Below are 20,091 nucleotides of genomic sequence, written 5' to 3' on the forward strand. Positions count from 1 at the left end.
AAAATACCTGAGGCCTTGCCCTTGTCAGGTTCTCTCTAGTAAAGCATTAACATTAAGACAGTTGGGAGCTTCCTGGAAGAATCACACATATCCCACCCAGGAGTTGGTGGCGGGGAAAGGTTGCAGGGTATCAGCTTATGCTTTGTCTTCAGCTAGCCTTCTGTTCCCTCATCATTATTATCCCATATCATAGGTAGAGAGTCACACAGTAAGTAGTAGAACTAAAGTCATCTAACACCAAAACCAATGCTCTTGTTTAAAAAAAAAAAATGCTCTTGTTTTATTCTACCTTACCAAACAGTAATGTTCTTTGTTGTATGAACACAAAAACTATAATAAACTCATTGAGTTACATTTCCCATAAAGATGTGGTAACCTCAACTCCAGTTCTTTGGCTTGAAGAATTTCTCTAAGTACTACCTCTTTCCTCACCCTCAAAAAAAAAAAAAGGACTATACTTCACATATTACAAGGAAACAAAGGAAATATGTTTGGGTATTCACTTTGCTTATTTTGTAGCATGTAATATGAATCTACTGGGGAGCTTGCTATAAGCTAATAAAAGTGAAGAAATAATAGCCCTACCCCTTAAATCTGTCAATGAGTAGGTTCCCAATATCTAGTCCCTAGATAGACACCACAATTGCATTGTTTATACAAGTTAATAGAGTTACCATTTTCCTACTGACCCTGACAATTGAACTAAATAGACCAGGCTATAATTTATCAAGCTTCACATTTATATGCACTCAAAATTCACTGAAACTGTTTCAGGAACTATCATATGCATCATCTAACATTCTATTTCATAAGAGTTCAAAATTTAACTAGCTCTTTGTATTGTTATGTGTTTTGATGTATTTTATACATAAAAGTAATAGCTTGTCATTTGCAGTCAAATGCTCTACCCCTGAGCTATACCCCCAATAGCTTGTCATTTGTTAAGAGCCTACTATGTATGTACTAGGCATTATTCTAGAAGGAGAAAGACATTTATTAAGGGTATCTACAGGATCTACAATTCTGAAACCATTTCCAGTATGCAGGTTCTTTCCCCATACCAAGCAGTTTTTTGATAGGAGCTGGATGTTCTAGAGTTGGGTTAACCCAACTCTGACACTATCTAACTAGAGGAAGAATCAGACCCCATGGGTTAGCGTTCAATCCTATAAGACAGTCCCCCCACTTCAGAAGCCAATTGCAAATCCAGGCTGTCACCAGTGTTTCTGACCTACCAGCTATAAACTAGAGATTCCAAAGACCTCCTCCTTGGGTTTGATTAATTTCCTATAGTGGCTCACAAAACTGAGAAACATTTTTCTTAGCAGATTACCATTTTGTTTTTTTTAATAAAAGGATATAACTCAGGAACAGCCAGATAGAAGAGATGCAGAGGGTATAGAGTTTCCATGCCCTCTGAGTTACTCTCCCAGAATATCCATGGGTTTACCAACCCCAAAGCTCTCTGAACCCCATCCTTTTGGGGTTTTATGGAGGTGTTATTACCTAGACATGATTGATTAAATCACTGACCACTGGTAACTGAACTCAATCTCCAGACCCTCTCCCCTCCCAGGAGGTCTGGGGGTGGGACTGCAAGTTCCAATCCCCCAATCCCTTGTTTGGTTCCACTGGCAATCATCCTCCATCCTTAGGTTACCTAGGGGATTTGCAAAAGTAACCCCATTAACATAACAAAAGACATTTGGATGGCTCTCAACATTTAGGAAATTCCAAAGGTTTTAGGAGCTTTGTGCTAGGAACTGGGATGAAGACCAAATATATATTTCTTATTATAAATCACAATATCAAACTATCTTCAATAATTCTATATATGTCCAACTTCTACTCCATCTTTTACAGTATTTTCTTAATATCTTTTCACATCCCATTATCATCTTCCAATTTCAGTTACAAGAAGAGGCTTTGGAATTGGGACTAGATTCCAGTCTTGGCTATGTCAGTGGTTTTGTGGTCATAGGCAAGTTAACCTCTCTTAACTTCAGTTCCTTCTTCTGTGAGGTCTTCACACTGCAGCTACAGTATGATTTCAAAAACTCAAATTTGATCAAGTTCCTGTTCGACCTTAAAATGAAGACCAAAATCCTCCTCAAGGCTGCATGGTCTCCTGTCTGCCTACCTTCTCTAATCCAGCCATTCTGATCTTTCAGTCTCTTAAATTAGGGTTACCAGATTTAGCAAATATAGAATGCTCAGCTAAATCTGAACTTCCCATAAACAAGTATTTTTAATAGAAGCATGTCCCAAATATTATATGAGACATAATTCCACTTAAAAATTATGCAAATTTAACTGAGCACTCAGTATTTCATCTGCAATTCTACTTAAATGTGCCATCTCCTGCACCAGGGCCTTCACACATGTTGTTCTCATTCCCTGAGATGCTCTTTCCTCACCATCCTGTTGACAGAACTGTTGCAAGGAATACATGAAGATTTATAAAGTGTATATCATAGTACTTAGTACAAAGAAAATACTCAACAAATAGTATAATAATAATAACTCAATGTTTTGTATGCTTACTTTATCTTTTATATGGTACTAATTGCAGCAGCATCAATGCTTTGTTATTTTAAATATCATTCCCAGTGCTCTTGGGTTCTTTATAAGAAAACTAGTTAATAGTAAAATACACATATAACATATAGTATTTCCCTTACCAAGTACATTTATATATATAATTTCAATTTGGTCTTCACAATACTGTAACATAAACATTAATAGTATGATTTTATTCATTTACAAATTAAAGAATAGAAAAGTTCTAAGTAAAAGCAGTAATCAAACCTAAGCCTTCCAGCCTCAAAAGCTAAAATTTTGTGGCTATATGGTATTATTTCCTCAACCATTATCAGTCTGTGACATATCTATATTACTACTACTACTACTACTACCACCACCACCAATAGTAATAGTAATCAACAATAACAACCATAACAGCTAACACTTATTGAATACTTAGTGTGAGCCAGGAAATTTTCTAAGTGCTTTGCATGCACAGTTGACCCCTGAACTATGTGGGAGTTAAGGGCACCAACACCTCACACAATTGATAACCTATGTATAACTTTTGGCTCCACTAAAACTTAAATATTAACACTCGACCATTGACTGGAAGCCTTACTGATAATATAAAGAATTCATTAACACATATTTTGTATGTTATATGTATTATATACTGTATTCTTACAATAAAGTAAGCTAGAGAAAAGAAAATGTTTTTAAGAAAATCATAAGGAAGAGAAACTACCTTTACAGTGCTGTACTGTATTTATTAAAAAAAAAACCCACATATAAGTGGACCTTTGCAGTTCAAACCCATGTTGTTCAAGGGTCAACTGGATTATTTTATTCTGATAACCACCCTATGGGGTAGACAGCCTGTTATTATTCCCACTTTTCACATAAACTTTGAGTCTCAGTTTCCTTAAGTAACTGTTCAAGGTCTCAAGGCTAGTGTCAGAACAAGGATTCAAAGCCATGAAGTTCAGCTCTGAAGTCTGAGCTCTTGTCCTTCTTACAGTCCAGATGGATGGCACTCATTGAAGTCCTGGCATAACTCCTGTGATAACATTATATATACACATGCATACATCCAAGCCTCTCCTTCTATGGAAGATGGCACTAATTGCCCAGAAACTTATCCCTTCCTGTCAACTTATGGCAAAGGTAATGACTTTCTGATGAACCATCCACAGTTTCTGCCCTTATTACCTTGTAAACAATAGTATAAGTTTATAAAAATGATTGGTCTGGCTCGGAAGCAGAGTGAAACAAACTGGTCCAAGACTTAGGACCAGGATGACATGACAATTATAATTATGATTATTCATAAAATTATTTATAATTATTTATGATGTACCACCACAAATTAAAATTTTTAAATGCACAGGCTTATAATTTAGAAAATTTTACATTTCTCAGAAAAACTATTTGTTAGCTTTGCAACCTCCAACTTTCCAGTTAAAACAACAGACCAGCACATGGGGATAATCCAAAAGCTAAAGCAGTTATGTATCAGAAAAACAACAACGAAATAATACATTACATGAGTCCAAAAATTTGTATTAGCTGTTCCCACCCTTACCAGAAGGGCTGGAATTTGAAAATGAAACTAAACAAAATCTACGTTGCTTCAGATCAGAGGCCTTGGAGTCAAAATAGATGTGGGTTTAAACCCCAGTTCTGCTATTTACCATTACTTAATCTCTCAGAGCTTGCTTCCTCATCTGGAAAATAGGGATAATAACTAATTTGCAGAAAAATTGTGGAGAATACATTAGAATAACTATAAATCTCTTAATCCAGTGGTTGGCACGTAGCACATAGTAGACCCTTAATGATCCAAATCCCTCTAATCCCCCTGCCAGGACTGGTGTTAGTGCAAAATGATTACAGAATGATGGTGATACTAATTTTGGTCCTTTCAGACCTAAAGAGCTGCTGGTTTTCATCCCTGCACTTTACCGTAAAGTCCTCATTTTCTCTTTTGGCATCCGAGAAGCAGTGTTCATCTAGCCTTTGTCTCTAGTACCAGAAATAAGGGAGTCAGTATCAGCAATTTAGAAGGGAGAGATGGTTGTGGTGAGTTCTTGTGTGCCTACCAACTGAGGGCCACTCAAGTCAAAGTAACTCCACACCCACACCAACCTGTGCCTTATATCTGAAGAGAAACCCACCAAATTATAGATCTGTTTACTATTAGTCATTTAATCCACAGGACTTATATAATTGATATGAATATTTTAGATAACTATCATTTCTTACACACTTTTTGTCAGGAAGTATGCTGAATGTTTTACATACATTATTTCATTTAATTCTTACAACAGCCTTCTTTTTTAAAAATTAATTTTAAGTTCAATTAACATATAGTGTATCATTAGTTTCGGAGGTAGAGTTCAGTTCATTCATCAGTTGCATATAACACCCAGTACTCATTACACGTGCCCTCCTTAATGCCCATCATCCAATTACCCCTCCCCCACCCTACTTCCCTCCAGCAACCCTGTTTCCTATAGTTAAGGGTTTCTTATGGTTTGTGTACCTCTCTGATTTCATCTTGTTTTATTCTTCCCTTTCCCTATGGTACCTTGTTTTGTTTTTTTAATTCCACATATGAATGAAATCATATGACAATTGTCTTTCTCTGATTGACTTATTTCACTTAGTATAATACCCTCTAGTTCCATCCATTACAACAGCCTTCTGAGGGAGGTTACTGTTCATTCATTTAACAACAAAATTTTTGTTTGTAATTAATTGATTATTCTAAATACTACTAATAGTAAACAAAAGAGATAAAAATTTCTACCCTCTTTGTATCCAAGATATATAAAGAACTTATAAAATTCAACACCCAAAATCCAAATAATCCAGTTAAAAAACGGGCAGAAGACATGAATAGACATTTTTCCAAAGAAGACATACAGATGGCTGGGGCGCCTGGCTGGCTGTCATTAGAGCATACAACTCTTGATCTTGGGGTTGTGATTTTAAGCCCCATGTTGGGTGTAGAGATTACTTAAAAATAAAATCTTAAAAAAAACAAGACATCCAGATGGATGACACATGAAAAAGTGCTTAATATCACTCATCATCATCAGGAAAATACAAATCAGAACTACAATGAGTTATCACCTCACACCTGTCAGAATGGCTAAAATTAACAACACAAGAACAACAGGTGTTAGCAAGGATGAGGAGAAAAGGGGACCCTCTCATGCTTTTCGTGGGAATGAAAACTGGTGCAGCCACTTTGAAAAACGGCATGGAGGTTCCTCAAAAAGTTAAAAATAGAACTACCCTATGATCCGCAATTGCACTACTAGGTATTTACCTAAAGGATACAAAATACACATTTGAAGGGATACATACACCCTGATGTATGTAGCAGCATTATCAACAAAAGCCAAATTATGGAAAGAGCCCAAATGTCCATTCATATATATATACACAATGGAATATTACACACACACAACACATACACACACACACACACACACACACAATGGAATATTACTCAGCCACAAAAAAGGATGAAATCTTGCCATTTGCAATGATGTGGATAGAGCTAGATAGTACTACGCTAAGCTAAATGAGTCAGAGAAAGACAAATACCATATGATTTCACTCATTTGTGGAATTTAAGAAACAAAACAAATGAACATGGGGGGGAAAAAGAGAGGAAAACCAAGACACAGACTCTTAACCATAGAGAACAAACTGATGGTTACTGGAGGGGAGATGGGGGAGTGGGCTAAACAGGTGATGGGTATTAAGGAGGGCACTTATGATGAGCAGCGGGTGTTGTATATGTGATGAATCACTAAATTCTACACCTGAAACTAATATTGCACTGTATGTTAACTAGATGGAGTTTAAAAAGTTGGGGAAAAAATTTCTGCCCTCATGGAGTTTACTTTCTACCACAGGGAGATATCAGAGAGGTCGAGTAACCCCTAGATCATCGCCCTGTAAGTAACAAAGCCAAGGTTTTATTCTGTGAATAAAACAGAAAGCCCCAAAATAAATCCTCACATACAGAGTTATTTTTTTAGATTTATTTTAGAGAGAGAGAGAGAGAGCAAGCATAGGAGTGAGTGGGGGGTGGGGCAGAGGGAGAGACTCTCAAGCAGACTCCCCACTGAGCATGGAGCCTGAAATGGGGCTGATGTAGGGCCCGATCCCACGACCCAGGAAATTATGACCTGAGCCGAAATCACAAGTTGGTCACTTAACCGACTGAGTCACCCAGGCACTCCACACAGGCAATTAATTTTTGACAACAGTCAAAATGTAATGGAATATTATTCAGCCTTACAAAGGAATGAAATTTTGATGCAAGTTACAACATGGATGAACCTTGAGGACAATATGCTAAGTGAAATAAGCAGTCACAAAAGGATAAACACTGTATGATTCTACTAAAATGGTTATCTAATACAGTCAAACTCATAGAAACAGAAAGTATAATGGTGGTTGCCAGGGGCTGGGGGCAATGGAAAATGGGGTCTTATTGTTTAATGGGCACAGAGTTTCAATTTGGAAGGATGAAAACATTCTGGAAAGGGATAGTGGTTAATGGTTGTACAACATTGTGAAATGTATTTAATGCCATTGAATTATATACCTAAAAATGGTTAAAATGATAAATTTTATGTTATGTATATTTTACCACAGTAAAAAAATAAACAACAAAAAAGCAGGTCTGTGACTCTTCAGCCTATACTCTTACCTCCTATTGTACAGTGTCTAGTAGTTGTTGCTTAGACTAGCCCAGAGAAAGCTTGGTTCAGCACATTCGGGTTCAAATGTAAAATTGTGGTGAAGCCATAAAAAGCACACGGAGCACTTGGCATCATCACAATGCTGTTTGAGAAAACCATTTATGCAGTTATCAAGCCCCAAATGCATTACTGAAAACCAATTTCAAATGAGCCAGGCTGAATAAAAATGCGTACTACAAATAGGAAAATAGCTAACTTGACTGTAAATGATTATCAGGAAGTTGTTTTTAAAATGACTCTAACAGGGGTGAGATGGGGGTATGGGGGTGTGGGGGAGTGGGAGGGGTGTAAAACCTGTTACATGAGTTTTCCCAGTTTAGCAGTCAGATTCCAAATACTGAACTATTCATGAACTTCTCTTGCTTTTAAGTCACAGACCCATCAGATGAAAACACTGGCTGCTTCTGGTACAACATGACTGTTTCTTTTAGTCTTTTCCCCCTTTTTTGTTTAATTCATTGGCAAAGTGTCAATTTGGAGGGGAAGTACAGTATTTAGGTTAAGAAAGAGAATGTAAAATAGTTTCCAGTTATTTTTTTGGTTTGTATTGATTTTTGAAAGGAGAGGCAGAGCCTAAAGTATTAAGACAGTGGATGTTTTTTTTTTTTTATGGCACATCCCATGTAATAGCTGTAACCCACATGTAATGGGCAAATCTTGTCTAACATTGGAAATGTGATAGAATCCAGGTACTCATGAGAAGATTCTCTAGGCATTTGCATTATTGGTGTAATAGTGTACTTTTTCTTTGCCACCATCACCAGCACTACCATTATGAAATAACTAAGAATTTCATTTACTTAAGACTGACCAAGATTTTTCCTCTTTGCTTCTTCAGTACAGCACAATAATTAAAATACTCCAACTGCTGCTGTTACTACTATGACTAGCTAACATTTAGTGAGCACTTATTACATACCAAGCACTATACTCTAAGGTTCATATGCATTTCCTCTTTGATTTTCATAACAACTTTAGAGTAGATATTTTATTATTTTTATTTTATAGATGAAGAAATGGAGAAGGCTAGTAGGAAATTAGTAGTAAATGGCAGAGCTTAGATTCAAATCCTGACTTCAGGCCGCCAAGTCCATGTATCTAAATGCCATGTGGACTACCTCTCCACAATCCTCCACTTAGAATGCAAAGTCTTCTTTTTTAAAGATTTTATTTATTTGAGAGAGAGAGAGAGAGAGACAGGGAGAGAGAAAGAGCAAGAGAGAGCACGTGCAGGTGGAAGAGGCAGAGGGAGAGGGAGAAGCAGACTGCCCACTGAGCTGGGAGCCCGATGTGGTACTTGATCCCAGGACCCTGAGAACATGACCTGAGCCAAAGGCAGACACTTAACTGACTGAGCCACCCAAGCACCCCGAATGCAAAGTCTTTTTACAACACTATGTTCCAACCTCAGTCTTCAGACATTTTTTTTTTACTATATTCCCTATGCTGTACCTTTTATTCCTGTGACTCATTTGTTCTATAACTGGAAGCCTGTATCTCTTCCTCCTCTTCATCTATTTTGCCCATCCCCCCACTGTCCTCCCCTCTGGCAACCATCAGTTTGTTCTCTGTATTTATGTCTGTTTTTTGTTTATTCATTTGTTTTTTAGATCCCACATATAAGTGAAGTCACATGATATTAGTCTATGTCTGTCTGACTTATTCCACTTAGCATAATACCTTGTAGGTCCATCCCTGTTGTCACAAATGGCAGGATCTCAACTTTTTTATGGCTGAGTAATATTCCATTGTATATATTTATATATACCACATCTTCTTCATCCATTCATCTCTCAATGGACATTTGGGTTGCTTCTATATCTTGGCTATTGTAAATAATGCTGCAATAAACATAGGGCTGCATATATCTTTTTAAACTAGTCCTCAGATTTTATATCCAAGGGTCAGTTAGAGAATTCAATCTTATTAATTAAGCAGCCCCAAGCAGTGTAACTCATGTATCTGATGAGTCTTTCCCAAGGCAGCTATCACTCCCTTAGCCCAGATCCTAGAAGCAACTTGAGTCTGTCTTTGCTCTCTAATTTCTTTGACTCTAACACAGAAAAAGTGCTCAGTTCTCCGAGGAATGAAACCTCCCATGTGTTAATGAGAAGCAATGAGAAAACAGGGTTCTATATATAAAGCTGCACTTTAGTCATTTCCTAATTCATCTCTTCTCTGTATTGAAGTACAACTGTAGACTACTTGGCATACCTATTTTTTGCACTTTTCTATGCATTCTTTATACTTTTTCATCCTATTTACATTGGATATTATTGAGTGACCATTTGTCACAAATGCTTTAGAATTCACCTCCTTGAAGGTAGAGGTCCTGGACAAGACAGCCTCTTCAAATTCTCTTCAGTTCTACTACTGTGTGATCTTCCAGGGCAATGCTTTAAAAAATGCTGATTGAGAAGTTTGTTTGTCTTGCCTTTCCTCCAATCCATTGTCCCACTCGTAACAGTGCCACAACCTTACAACACTCCACTGCAGCAAGATGGAAAAAGTCAGATGGCGGGGCACCTGGGTGGCTCAGTTGGTTAAGCGACTGTCTTCAGCTCAGGTCATGATCTCAAGGTCCTGGGATCAAGCCCCGCATCGGGCTCCCAGCTTGGCGGGAAGCCTGCTTCTCCCTCTCCCACTCCCCCTGCTTGTGTTCCCTCTCTCACTGTCTCTCTCTACGTCAAATAAATAAATAAAATCTTAAAAAAAAAAAAGTCAGATGGCATGTCTGACAGACATTTTTTCACTTCACACAAGTTGAGGCCCCACCAAGAACAGAATCCTCTCAATAAATAAACAGCTATGATAAGAAAAAAAGTTTCCCTGAACACTATTTTTCCTAGGGATGAATGTGATTTTGCTTAGGAATTCATAATAAAGTATCACACTCTCATTCCTTCCTTCAAAGTTTTGAACAACAAAAACAAAAGTTTGTGCACCTACTATGTGTACAACATTATTCAAGGCACTGAAGGAATAAAGTCACATAAGACAGGTCTTAGTAGGGAAGAACTTCAGTAGAGAAAACAGATTAAAAAACATTCACAGACTATGGTATATTACAGTTAAGTATAGTAAGAGGAGTATGCCTAGAATTCTATGGGAACACAAAGGAGCATCTATTTTAGATTTGGCAGAGAGCAATCAGGGAAAAATTTTTGGAGTAGGTGACATCTGAGCTTTGGGGGTAAAAACTAAAAGTTAAACTAAACTGGGTGAGAGTGGCATTTGAGGTAGTAAGAAATGAGAAGAGAGACAGAAGAAATATTTAAAAAGTAGACTCCATATAGGACTTAGAATTTAGTTGGGAAAGGAGTAGAAAGGAGGAATCTGGAACAACTCCAACATTTCTGGCTTAGATAAGTAAATGGACAGTAGTGCTACTCACTGAGATAGTAAACAGGAAAGGAGAAGCAGGTTTGGGGTAGAAAAGATAATATGTTTAGGATAAATTGATTTTAAACTGTGTATGGGACATTCAAGAGATTTCCAATAGAAACTGTACTGGAGCTCAGTGGGTAGGAGTAAAGGAAAGCATAAAAGAAGTCATGCTGGGAAAATGTATAGAGTAACAAGAGAAAAGAGCCAAGTATGTCAAAGGATATATTGACTTGTAAAAGATGAGCAGAAGAGGATCTTCTAAAAATACCTGAGAAGTAACAGAGAGGTAGGAAAACAAACAGGAAGGCCCATTGTCACAGAAACCAAAAGAGGAGAGAGTTTAAATAATAAAGGACTACCACAAACAGAATGGGGGGGAATATTTGCAAATCATTTCTCTGATAAGAATTTAATATCCAAAAAACATTAGAAACTCCTACAACTCAACATTAAAAAGACACATAATGCAATTTGAAATAGGCAAGGAATTTAAATAAACATTTTTCCAAAGAATATATATAAATTACCAATAAGCACATAGCAAGATGCTCAGTACCCTTAGTCTCTAAGGAAATGCAAATTAAAATAATTAAATACCACTTCATACACATTAAGATGGATAGAATTTTAAAAAGACAAATAATGACAAGTGTTGGCAAGGATTTGGAGAAATTGGAACTCTCACATACTACTAGTACAGCACCTGTGGAAAACCGTTTGGCAGTTCCTCAATAAGCTAAACACAGAATTACCATATGACCCAGCAATTCCACTCCTGGGTATATATTCAAAAGAAGTGAAAACAGGTGTTCAAACAAAAACTTATACAATATTGTTCACAGTAGCATTATTCATAATACCAAAAGGTGGAAACAATCCAAATGTCCATCAGTAGGTAAATGGATAAATAAAAGTGGTATGGTCATACAATAGAATATTATTCAGCCATAAAAAGGAAAGAAATACTGATACATGCTACAATTAAGAATGAACCTTGAGGGGCGCCTGGGTGGCTCAGTCGTTGGGTGTCTGCCTTCGGCTCAGCTCATGATCCTGGGGTCCTGGGATCGAGCCCCGCGTCAGGTTCCCTGCTCAGCGGGGAGCCTGCTTCTCCCTCTCCCACTCCCCCTGCTTGTATTCCCTCTCTTGCTGTCTCCCTCTCTGTCAAATAAATAAAATCTTAAAAAATAAGAATGAACCTTGAAAATATTATGTTAAGTGAAAGAGGCCAGACACATGCTATTACATTTATATGAAATATCCAGAATGGGCAAATCTGGAGAGACAGAAAGTAGACTAGTGGTTGATAGGGCCAGGAGAAAATGAGAAATTGAGGAGTGACTGCTAATGGATACATATTTGGGGGGGCAATAAAAATATTCTGGAACTAGATAGTGGCAATGGTTGCACAGCTCTGTGAATATACTAAACCACCACTTTAAAAGGATGAATTTTATGGTATGTGAATTAGATCTCAACAAATTTTATTTTTATGATTTTTTAAAAGATTTTTTTATTTATTTGACAGAGTGAGAGAGAAAGAGCAAGTGCACAAGCCAGGGGAGTGGGAAAAGGAGAAGCAGTCTCCCCACTGAGCAGGGAGCCTGATGTGGGGATTGATCCCAGGACTCTGGGATCATGACCTGAGCTGAAGGCAGATGCTTAACCAACTAAGCCACCCAGGCATCCCTCAACAAATTTTAAAACAAAACATAATTTAAGCTTTACATTCAATATATTCACTGAGGAGCATTAATAATTGAAATAACTCTATTCTGTTACCAGTAAATTCATAACATTAAGCGGCTTTCTCTACTTGTTATCAATTTCTTAAAAAAGCAACTGAAAAATAAAGGATTGGGCAATATCAAACATGGCAGAAAAGCAAAATATGATTATAACAAAGGAATTCCATTAAATTTTGCAATATGAAGGTCACTAGAGACCTTAGGAAGAAAAGATTCAGTGGTGAGGGGAGCACAGAAACCTAACCACAGGAAGAATCAATGAGTTGTTAAACTATAGACAGCAAGCTTATTCCATTCTGTTCAGAAGTTTGACTACTAAGATAAATGGGAAATAGGGTAGTTTTAGGAAGATATTGGATCAAAGAAAGTTAAGAGATTATTTAAAAAAATAAATACAACAGCAATGGATGTTCACTGAGGAAACTAAATATATACAGGCATATTTCTTCAGAGATTACTTAAAAAATACAAGAGCAATGGGTCAAAGAAAGTTCCCCCAACAAGATGAGATATAAACATGATTACATGCTAAGAAGAAAAAAACATTTGAGAGAGGTCAAAGATACAAGAAAAAAAGAAAATGACTGACAGAGAAAGGACCATGAAAAAGTATGAGGGGAGATTATCCAAAGCCCAGGTGAAAGGACTGGTCTTGGACCAAAGAAACACACTTCCTCTGTGGAGACAGGAGCATGGGAATGTGTGCAAGTGGAGTTCAATTTGTAGGTATTCCAGTGAGTGAGGGGAATGAAACAACTACAGTTTTGCGAGTTCTGTTAAGGCGGGGAGAACTGAAAATAAGGAGTCAAGAGGCTTGAGAGTAATTGCAAGAGGGTAATTGGAGTAATGAGTAAAAGGATCTAGACTGGTAGGATAAAAATTCAAGCCAGTTTCAAAAGAGAGTGTAAGCTAGTTGATCTTACATCACATGGCCACCACTGTAGTTTTGTTGAGGTAGTAAAAAGAAAGACCTGATCCCTTTGGCTTCTCTTGTAGGGTACAGGCACCAAGATTAATCATGCCATCAAAACTATCCAATAATGGGGAGGGACTACTCCAAAAGGAAAATGGAGTGCTATTAAAAGGATGGAAGCTGGGTGACCAATAAATGACAAATGAACCATAATTTTTATTTTTAAGTTTGTATTTTAATTCCAGTTAGTTAACATACAGTGCTATATTTGAACCATAATTTTATATTATATGGTAGCACAATACCACAAGAACTGTTGTAAGATAATATATAGACCAAATAAGTAAGGTCCATGGGCTCTAATAAGCCTTTATCCTCTACTCTACTGTCTCTAAGTCTTCACTCATGTTATTCCCTCTGCTCAGAATGCTCATTCACAATTTCAGCCTGTCTCTAATGTCAAGGACTTTTAAAATCTTTCTATGTCTTACAATGCCAAGTAGAGTGGCTGACATGTCATAAATACTGATTTGAGTTCAGATGAAATAGAAAAAAAAAATCACTAAGGGCTAAGTAATCAGAAAGGGCTTCACAGGGAAGTGTGAAATTTAAGCTTGTCCTTAAAAGATGATAAGTATTCTACTGCCAAAAAGATGATTTTAATAGGAGGGATGAAACAAGTGACAATGAGGGTAGGAATATTCAGTAAGAAAACTGGGGATTCCTAATATGAACAGTAGATAATGCTGGCAAACCAGCATTGACATGGGTCTTGAATTGCCAGCGAAAATATTTGGACTATATTTATTAGGCCAATGATTTTCAAGGGGGTAAGAAAATTTGGGGGAAAAAATCAATGGGGCTTTTATTTAGCTATGGTGATAAAACTGCTAGCATTATGCGACCTTATCGGTCATCAACTTCAATTTCCAACACTTTACAAATGAGGAAATTGAGAACGAGAAAGGTGAAGTGACCTTCCTAAATTGACCCAACTTAACTAGGGGAGAATAACTAGACTCATATTTGGGACCAATACCCCTCTCCTAATTTTCAATTTAGTTTTTCTTCTACCATACATGGAAAGAAAGTATGACATGGCCTCACTGAAAGAATTTGTAAATATAAAAAGGAAGTACACATAAAGGCATTTAACTTAAAGAATTGCAATACCATGAATTCCTGTGAATTTATGACAACAGGACAACTATATGGAATATATAAAGGAACAATCAGAATAAAAATTTTATACAACTGAAAGAGACACGTTAATAAGTCCTTTAAGAAATAACTACAGCTTTAAATTTTTCCCATATATTTGTATTTGACCCTCAGAAAAACACTGTGAAGGAGACAGAGAAAGTATTACCTTTCTGATTTTGCGAAGGACATTAAAATATGCTAATTGGCTATGTGAAGAGCCAGAACTCATTCCAGTACTCTTTCCACAACTTCCAGGACAATGCAAATCTCCAAAATACAACAAAACAAGCATGAGGTACTTTGGTTTAGCAGATGGAAGCACGGCTTTGTGACTGAGTAAAGAAAGGGGCTGAGGAGAAAATAGGTTAATTGGAAGGGTGAGAAGGTAGTTTATGAGATAGCAATACTACTTGGTGTTATTTTTAACATGAATCACATCTCTCCTAGAAATTCTTGGTACATAGTAGGTACAGAGTAATTATTTGTTTAATTTAATAATTTAATGGCACAAATTTCAATCTACATACCCCTTGTCTATGGTTGGTAAATATAACCTTATAATGTCATTATCCTCAGTCATAAACCATATGCTTTGAGTCCTACTAGAAATGAAGAAAACACCGAAATTGCTCTTGCTGGGATGATGTCAAAAGGCAAAATTAAATTACCTACACAGCTGTGATATATAATACATCTCCCAATGGACAGAATTCCAGTGTTTAATGCTTAAATGCATACACAGTCTCTTCTCATTTATTCTCTCTCTCTCTCTCTCTCTCACACACACACACACACACACACACACACCCCTAACCACAACCCTGATTTTTCCTAGGCCTTTATTATTTGGAACACTGGCATATTTTGTGTTATACTAGATATAGAGGCCTTTCCTTAAGTGTTTACCCAGTTACACATTAAATGAGATATTGTTAAAAATACAAAAAAGATTAAATCTTTAAAAAAGGGGGGGCTGGGTGGCTCAGTTGGTTGAGCAGCTGCCTTTGGCTCAGGTCATGATCCCAGGGTCTTGGGATCGAGCCCCGCATCCAGCTCCCTGCTCAGGGGTGAATCTACTTCTCCTTCTCCCTCTGCTGCTCTCCTTGCTTCTGCCATCTCGATTGCATGCTATCTCTCTCAAATAAAATTTTTTTTATTATTATGTTAGTCACCATAGGGTACATCATTAGTTTTTGATGTAGTGTTCCATGATTCATTGTTTGTGTATAACACCCAGTGCTCCATGCAATACATGCCCTCCTTAATACCCATCACCAGGCTAACCCATCCCCCCACCCTCCCTCCCCTCTAAAACCCTCAGTTTGTTTCTCAGAGTCCATAGTCTCTCATGGTTTGTCTCCCACTCTGATTTCCCTCCCTTCAGTTTTCCCTTCCTTCCCCTAATGTCCTCAGTGTTATTCCTTATGTTCCACATATGAGTGAAACCATATGATAATTGTCTTTCTCTGCTTGACTTATTTCACTTAGCATAATCTCCTCCAGTCCCATCCATGTGGATGTAAAAGTTGGGTATTCATCCTTTCTGATGGCTGAGTAATATTCCATTGTATATATGGAATAAAATCTTTAAAAAAAATTACAAAAAAGAAGTTTAGGAACTCTGATGCATGATGAGGAAGGGTTTTCAACTTTAAAGGAAACTTGGGTATGGAGTCTCCAGTGACCTGACAAATCAGTTAGAATACAAAGATCAAGAAATTGAGGTAACTTTACTAGTCTATGGGGGAAATTACAAAAGAATTGTAAAGGCAAGGACTTGCTAGGTTGAGGGAATCAAGAAGTACACAGAAGGTCAAAGTGGAATATGAATGCTATGTGAGAGGCTTTTAAAGATTTGAAGGATGAAAAAAATTGAGGGTAGAGGCTATAGAGTCCAATATGCTTTTTGTGAGGGTGTTTGACCTTAAGCAGGGCTCTAAAAGGAAAGAAGCCTTAGTGACAGACGCCATTAAAAATCACCATATCCTAAGGTAGCATGATATTCCCCTCAATAAATGTGTACAACTGTGTTTTAGAGTCCAATATTAAGGAGAATGTTTTAATATCAAGATTTACTTTCTTTCCTTAAAGATTTTATTTATTTGAGAGAGAGAGAGAGATAATGAGCAGGGGGGAGGGGTAGAGGCAGCAGACTCCCCGATAAGCAGGGAGCCTGATGCGGGACTCAGTGCCAGGACCCTGGGATCATGACCTGAGCAGAAGGTAGCTGCTTAACCGACTGAGCCACCCAGGTGCCCATCGAGATTTACTTTCAATTTTAACTAAAGAGTACAGATCAGTATAGTTGTAGGAGCTACAAAGTCTAAGACCCACTCTCTGCCTTCAAAACTTTTCCTCTAGTTGAGGAAGTGTGCTAATTACCTAAGTGAAGATAGCCCACGACACAACACAGTGCCAAATAAGGCATGTAGCAAAGTGTTGAGATGGATGGACAAGGAAGAATTTACTGAAGTAGTAAGGTTTAAGTCGAGCTGTGAAGGACCTTAAGGAATTCAAGAGGTAGGTTGGAGGGAAGGACATTCTACTTTGAGGAATGGGTAAACCAAGTCCAGAATGTGAGAGGTCTGTGAATGAACCAATCTGGATGGAACAGGGTTCAGATGGAGAGTAGCAAGAAGAGTGGCAGAGCATCTGAGGCCTGATTACAGACAGGCTTGAAATGCCAGTTTAAAAAGTTTGAACAGTGGCAGTGAGAGACATAAAAGATTAAGAAGGGGGTGACATGACAAAGTGACACTTGGAAAAAAAAATCTCATTGAGGTATGCATATGGAGTAGAGAACAAAGCAACTCTCAACTGGATAACCACTGCAGGAGTGAGGTAACAAGGAACTAAGGTAGAATCACAGATTTTCTTGGTTGGGAGAAACCTTGAAGATCACCTAAGCCAAACACAACCAGAGTAGTAGCAGTGAGACTGAAAAGAAAGGGAGTGATGTAAGAGACATCATGAATAGTATAAATCAACTCCACAAAGTATGAATCAACTTAGCAATTGACTGCTAAATTTAAAAAAAACCTCCAAGGCTTTATGCCTGAGTGAATGAGAGAATGAAACTAGGGTTTAATTTTGTAAAATTCAGTGTGTGTGGTGGGAGGTGGGAAGAACGGAGATGAGTTCAGTTTAATTTATTGAATTTGAGATGTCAGCTGGAAATCCAAGCAGAAACAAACTGCACCAAAAGGATTTGTCCAACATTAAAAACAAAGGAGGTTTGCATTCCTTGGTTGAATCTTTCTTAGCTAAATCAGTTTTGAGGAATAGAATCCCCACTATCAATGTGTCCTGTACATAATATGGACTCAGTGAAGTGATGGTTGAGTCAAGAGAACCCCTGAACTCTGCTCCTCTTCCTTCTCCGAGTCTGACTCTGACAAGTGTTAAGAATCTTCCTTCCATAATAAACCTCAAAAGTTTCTCAAGCCCAAGCAAAAAGTGCTTTAGAAGCATGCAGTACTTCTAGGCACAGAGCCCTGTGAATTGATCCAAAACCCTAATGTTCAATATTTTGTTGCCCTTGTAGGCCATTGGTATTGCAGGATAAAACAAGAATGATCCACAAAACACTAAATAAAATTCAGAAGTAATCTCCTTTTGACAATCAATTTCATTGTGGCTGTTTAGTTTCAACCCTTGCTGTATGCCATCACTCCAATAAAAATTACTCTTCATCTCTGAAATGCAGGCCCAGTGACAGATGGATATGCATAGAGAAGATTACTCAACAGTCTATTATTTTAAAATGGTTTCAGCAGCTAGCAGCAGGGAAATCTCCATAAAGCCACAGGATACAGGGAACCACCTTCATCCCTTGGCTATTCCAAGCACACAGGACTATCATCTAGCTTAGAAACTAGAGATTGAAACCCCTCTCTCGCCAAATACACAGAGTTTATAAGTTTATTTCCCAAATGGTATTCCATAGAGATGTTCATTAAGCATCCACTACCACCCTTGCTTATGGTCCAGTGGTCTTCAAAAGTAGTCCCAGTATCACAGATGATAAAGACCAAATAAGCCATAACAGGGGAGCTGAAGTTAGGCATAGGAAAACAATTGTTATCTCATTTATACTCTTGCTTTATTCCTTCCTTTAGAGCATTAGTTCTCAAATGGAATGAGCATCAGCATCAATGAGGAAGCCTTTTCTTTTCCCAAACAATATATGCTCATGTTTCCACTCTAAAGGCTCTGATGATGTATGTCTGAGTGTGGCCAGGGACACGTGCATTTGAAAAAGTTCCCTAATGCATCCTGCGGATTAAGAACCTGTGGTTAAGAATCACTGCAATTGACAATCTGTATAATATATTTTAACCCTACAATTCTGGTAAAAAAAATCTAAGTAGGATCTAGGAATATTTCTATCAGAAAGAATGAGATGGAGAGAGAGATCATTTTGGGCCAAGATCCTTGCTTCCTGTATGCCCATTCTAGTGCAAAAAGCCATTGGACACCACATGAACTCTAGGTTCTAACCATACCAAGCCATTCACAATTCCATAAATCACAGATTCTTACCCAAGTGTGCACACCAGAATCACCCATAGAGCTTTCAAAAAATTATACACGACTAAATGTCCACCCCTAGAGCTTCTGAATTGAATCTATGGTGGGATCCTGGGCACACTGATTAATGAGAGATAAGTCTGAGGGTCATTGAGATGAACAGTCTTGAAGATTCTCTTCCTCTAAAGATAGGTATCATTCAGAAACAACTACCTTCTACACGTTTATTGACCATATTCCATGTGCCACTTTTTAAAATAACAGATTTAGATAAAATTTGCATATCATAGAATTCATCCATTTTAAGTGTACAAGTCAATGATTTATAGTAACTTTACCAAATTCTATAACCATGATATCTCTTGCATTATTTCTTTTCTTCTAGTTCCACTGCCACCACCCTAACTGTACTAAATCAGTTTTAAATATTTTAATCCCTCCAACAGGTTCCCTCAGTAAACTCCCTCATGCCCATATTCACTTAATTCCCATTCCATCCAGCTGGCCCAGGTATCCACTGATCTAATTTTTGTCTCTACATATTTGTTTGTCCCAAACCCAGGGGATTATTTCCATTTGAGACACAGAAACCAAACTGGGCACCAGGTCTTCCTATTCTAGATATTACATATAAATGGAATCATACATTATGTGTTTTGTGACTGGTTTCTTTCACTTGGTATATTTTTGAAGTTCATCTACATTGTAACATGTATCTGTACTTCCTTCATTCCTTTTTATAAGTGAATAATGTTCCATTGTAGAAAATATTATCCCACATTATATTTATCCATTAGACATTTGGGTTGATTACACTTTTGGGCTATCATAATGCGGCTATAAACATTTCTTTAGAGGTTTTTGTGTGAACATATATGCTCTCATTTATCTTGGGTATATACCTAGGATAACAATCGCTGGATCATACGGTCACTCTATGTTAACTTACTGAGGAAGTGCCAAACTGTTATTTAAACAGTTACATCATTTTACATTCCCA

The 20,091-nt window shown here is 37.4% G+C and overlaps 1 protein-coding gene across 10 annotated transcripts in view; it reads right to left on the reverse strand.

The window, feature by feature from the left end:
- The window catches only part of EDA (ectodysplasin A), a 413,437-nt gene that overhangs the window by 358,018 nt on the left and 35,328 nt on the right, over positions 1-20,091 (reverse strand). For 5 of the 10 annotated variants that reach the window (XM_044911544.1, XM_044911543.1, XM_044911542.1 and 2 more), the window contains exon 2: positions 16,163-16,182. In XM_044911544.1, the coding sequence (XP_044767479.1) occupies positions 16,163-16,182 (20 nt within the window). Of the gene's footprint in view, positions 1-2,345; positions 2,359-13,381; positions 13,424-16,162; positions 16,183-20,091 lie in introns of all 10 variants that reach the window. The other 5 variants (XM_021680189.1, XM_021680179.1, XM_021680162.1 and 2 more) reach the window with 2 other exon arrangements.

This window comes from Neomonachus schauinslandi, chromosome X, assembly GCF_002201575.2.
Source record: "Neomonachus schauinslandi chromosome X, ASM220157v2, whole genome shotgun sequence".
Classification (NCBI taxonomy): Eukaryota; Metazoa; Chordata; class Mammalia; order Carnivora; family Phocidae; genus Neomonachus; species Neomonachus schauinslandi.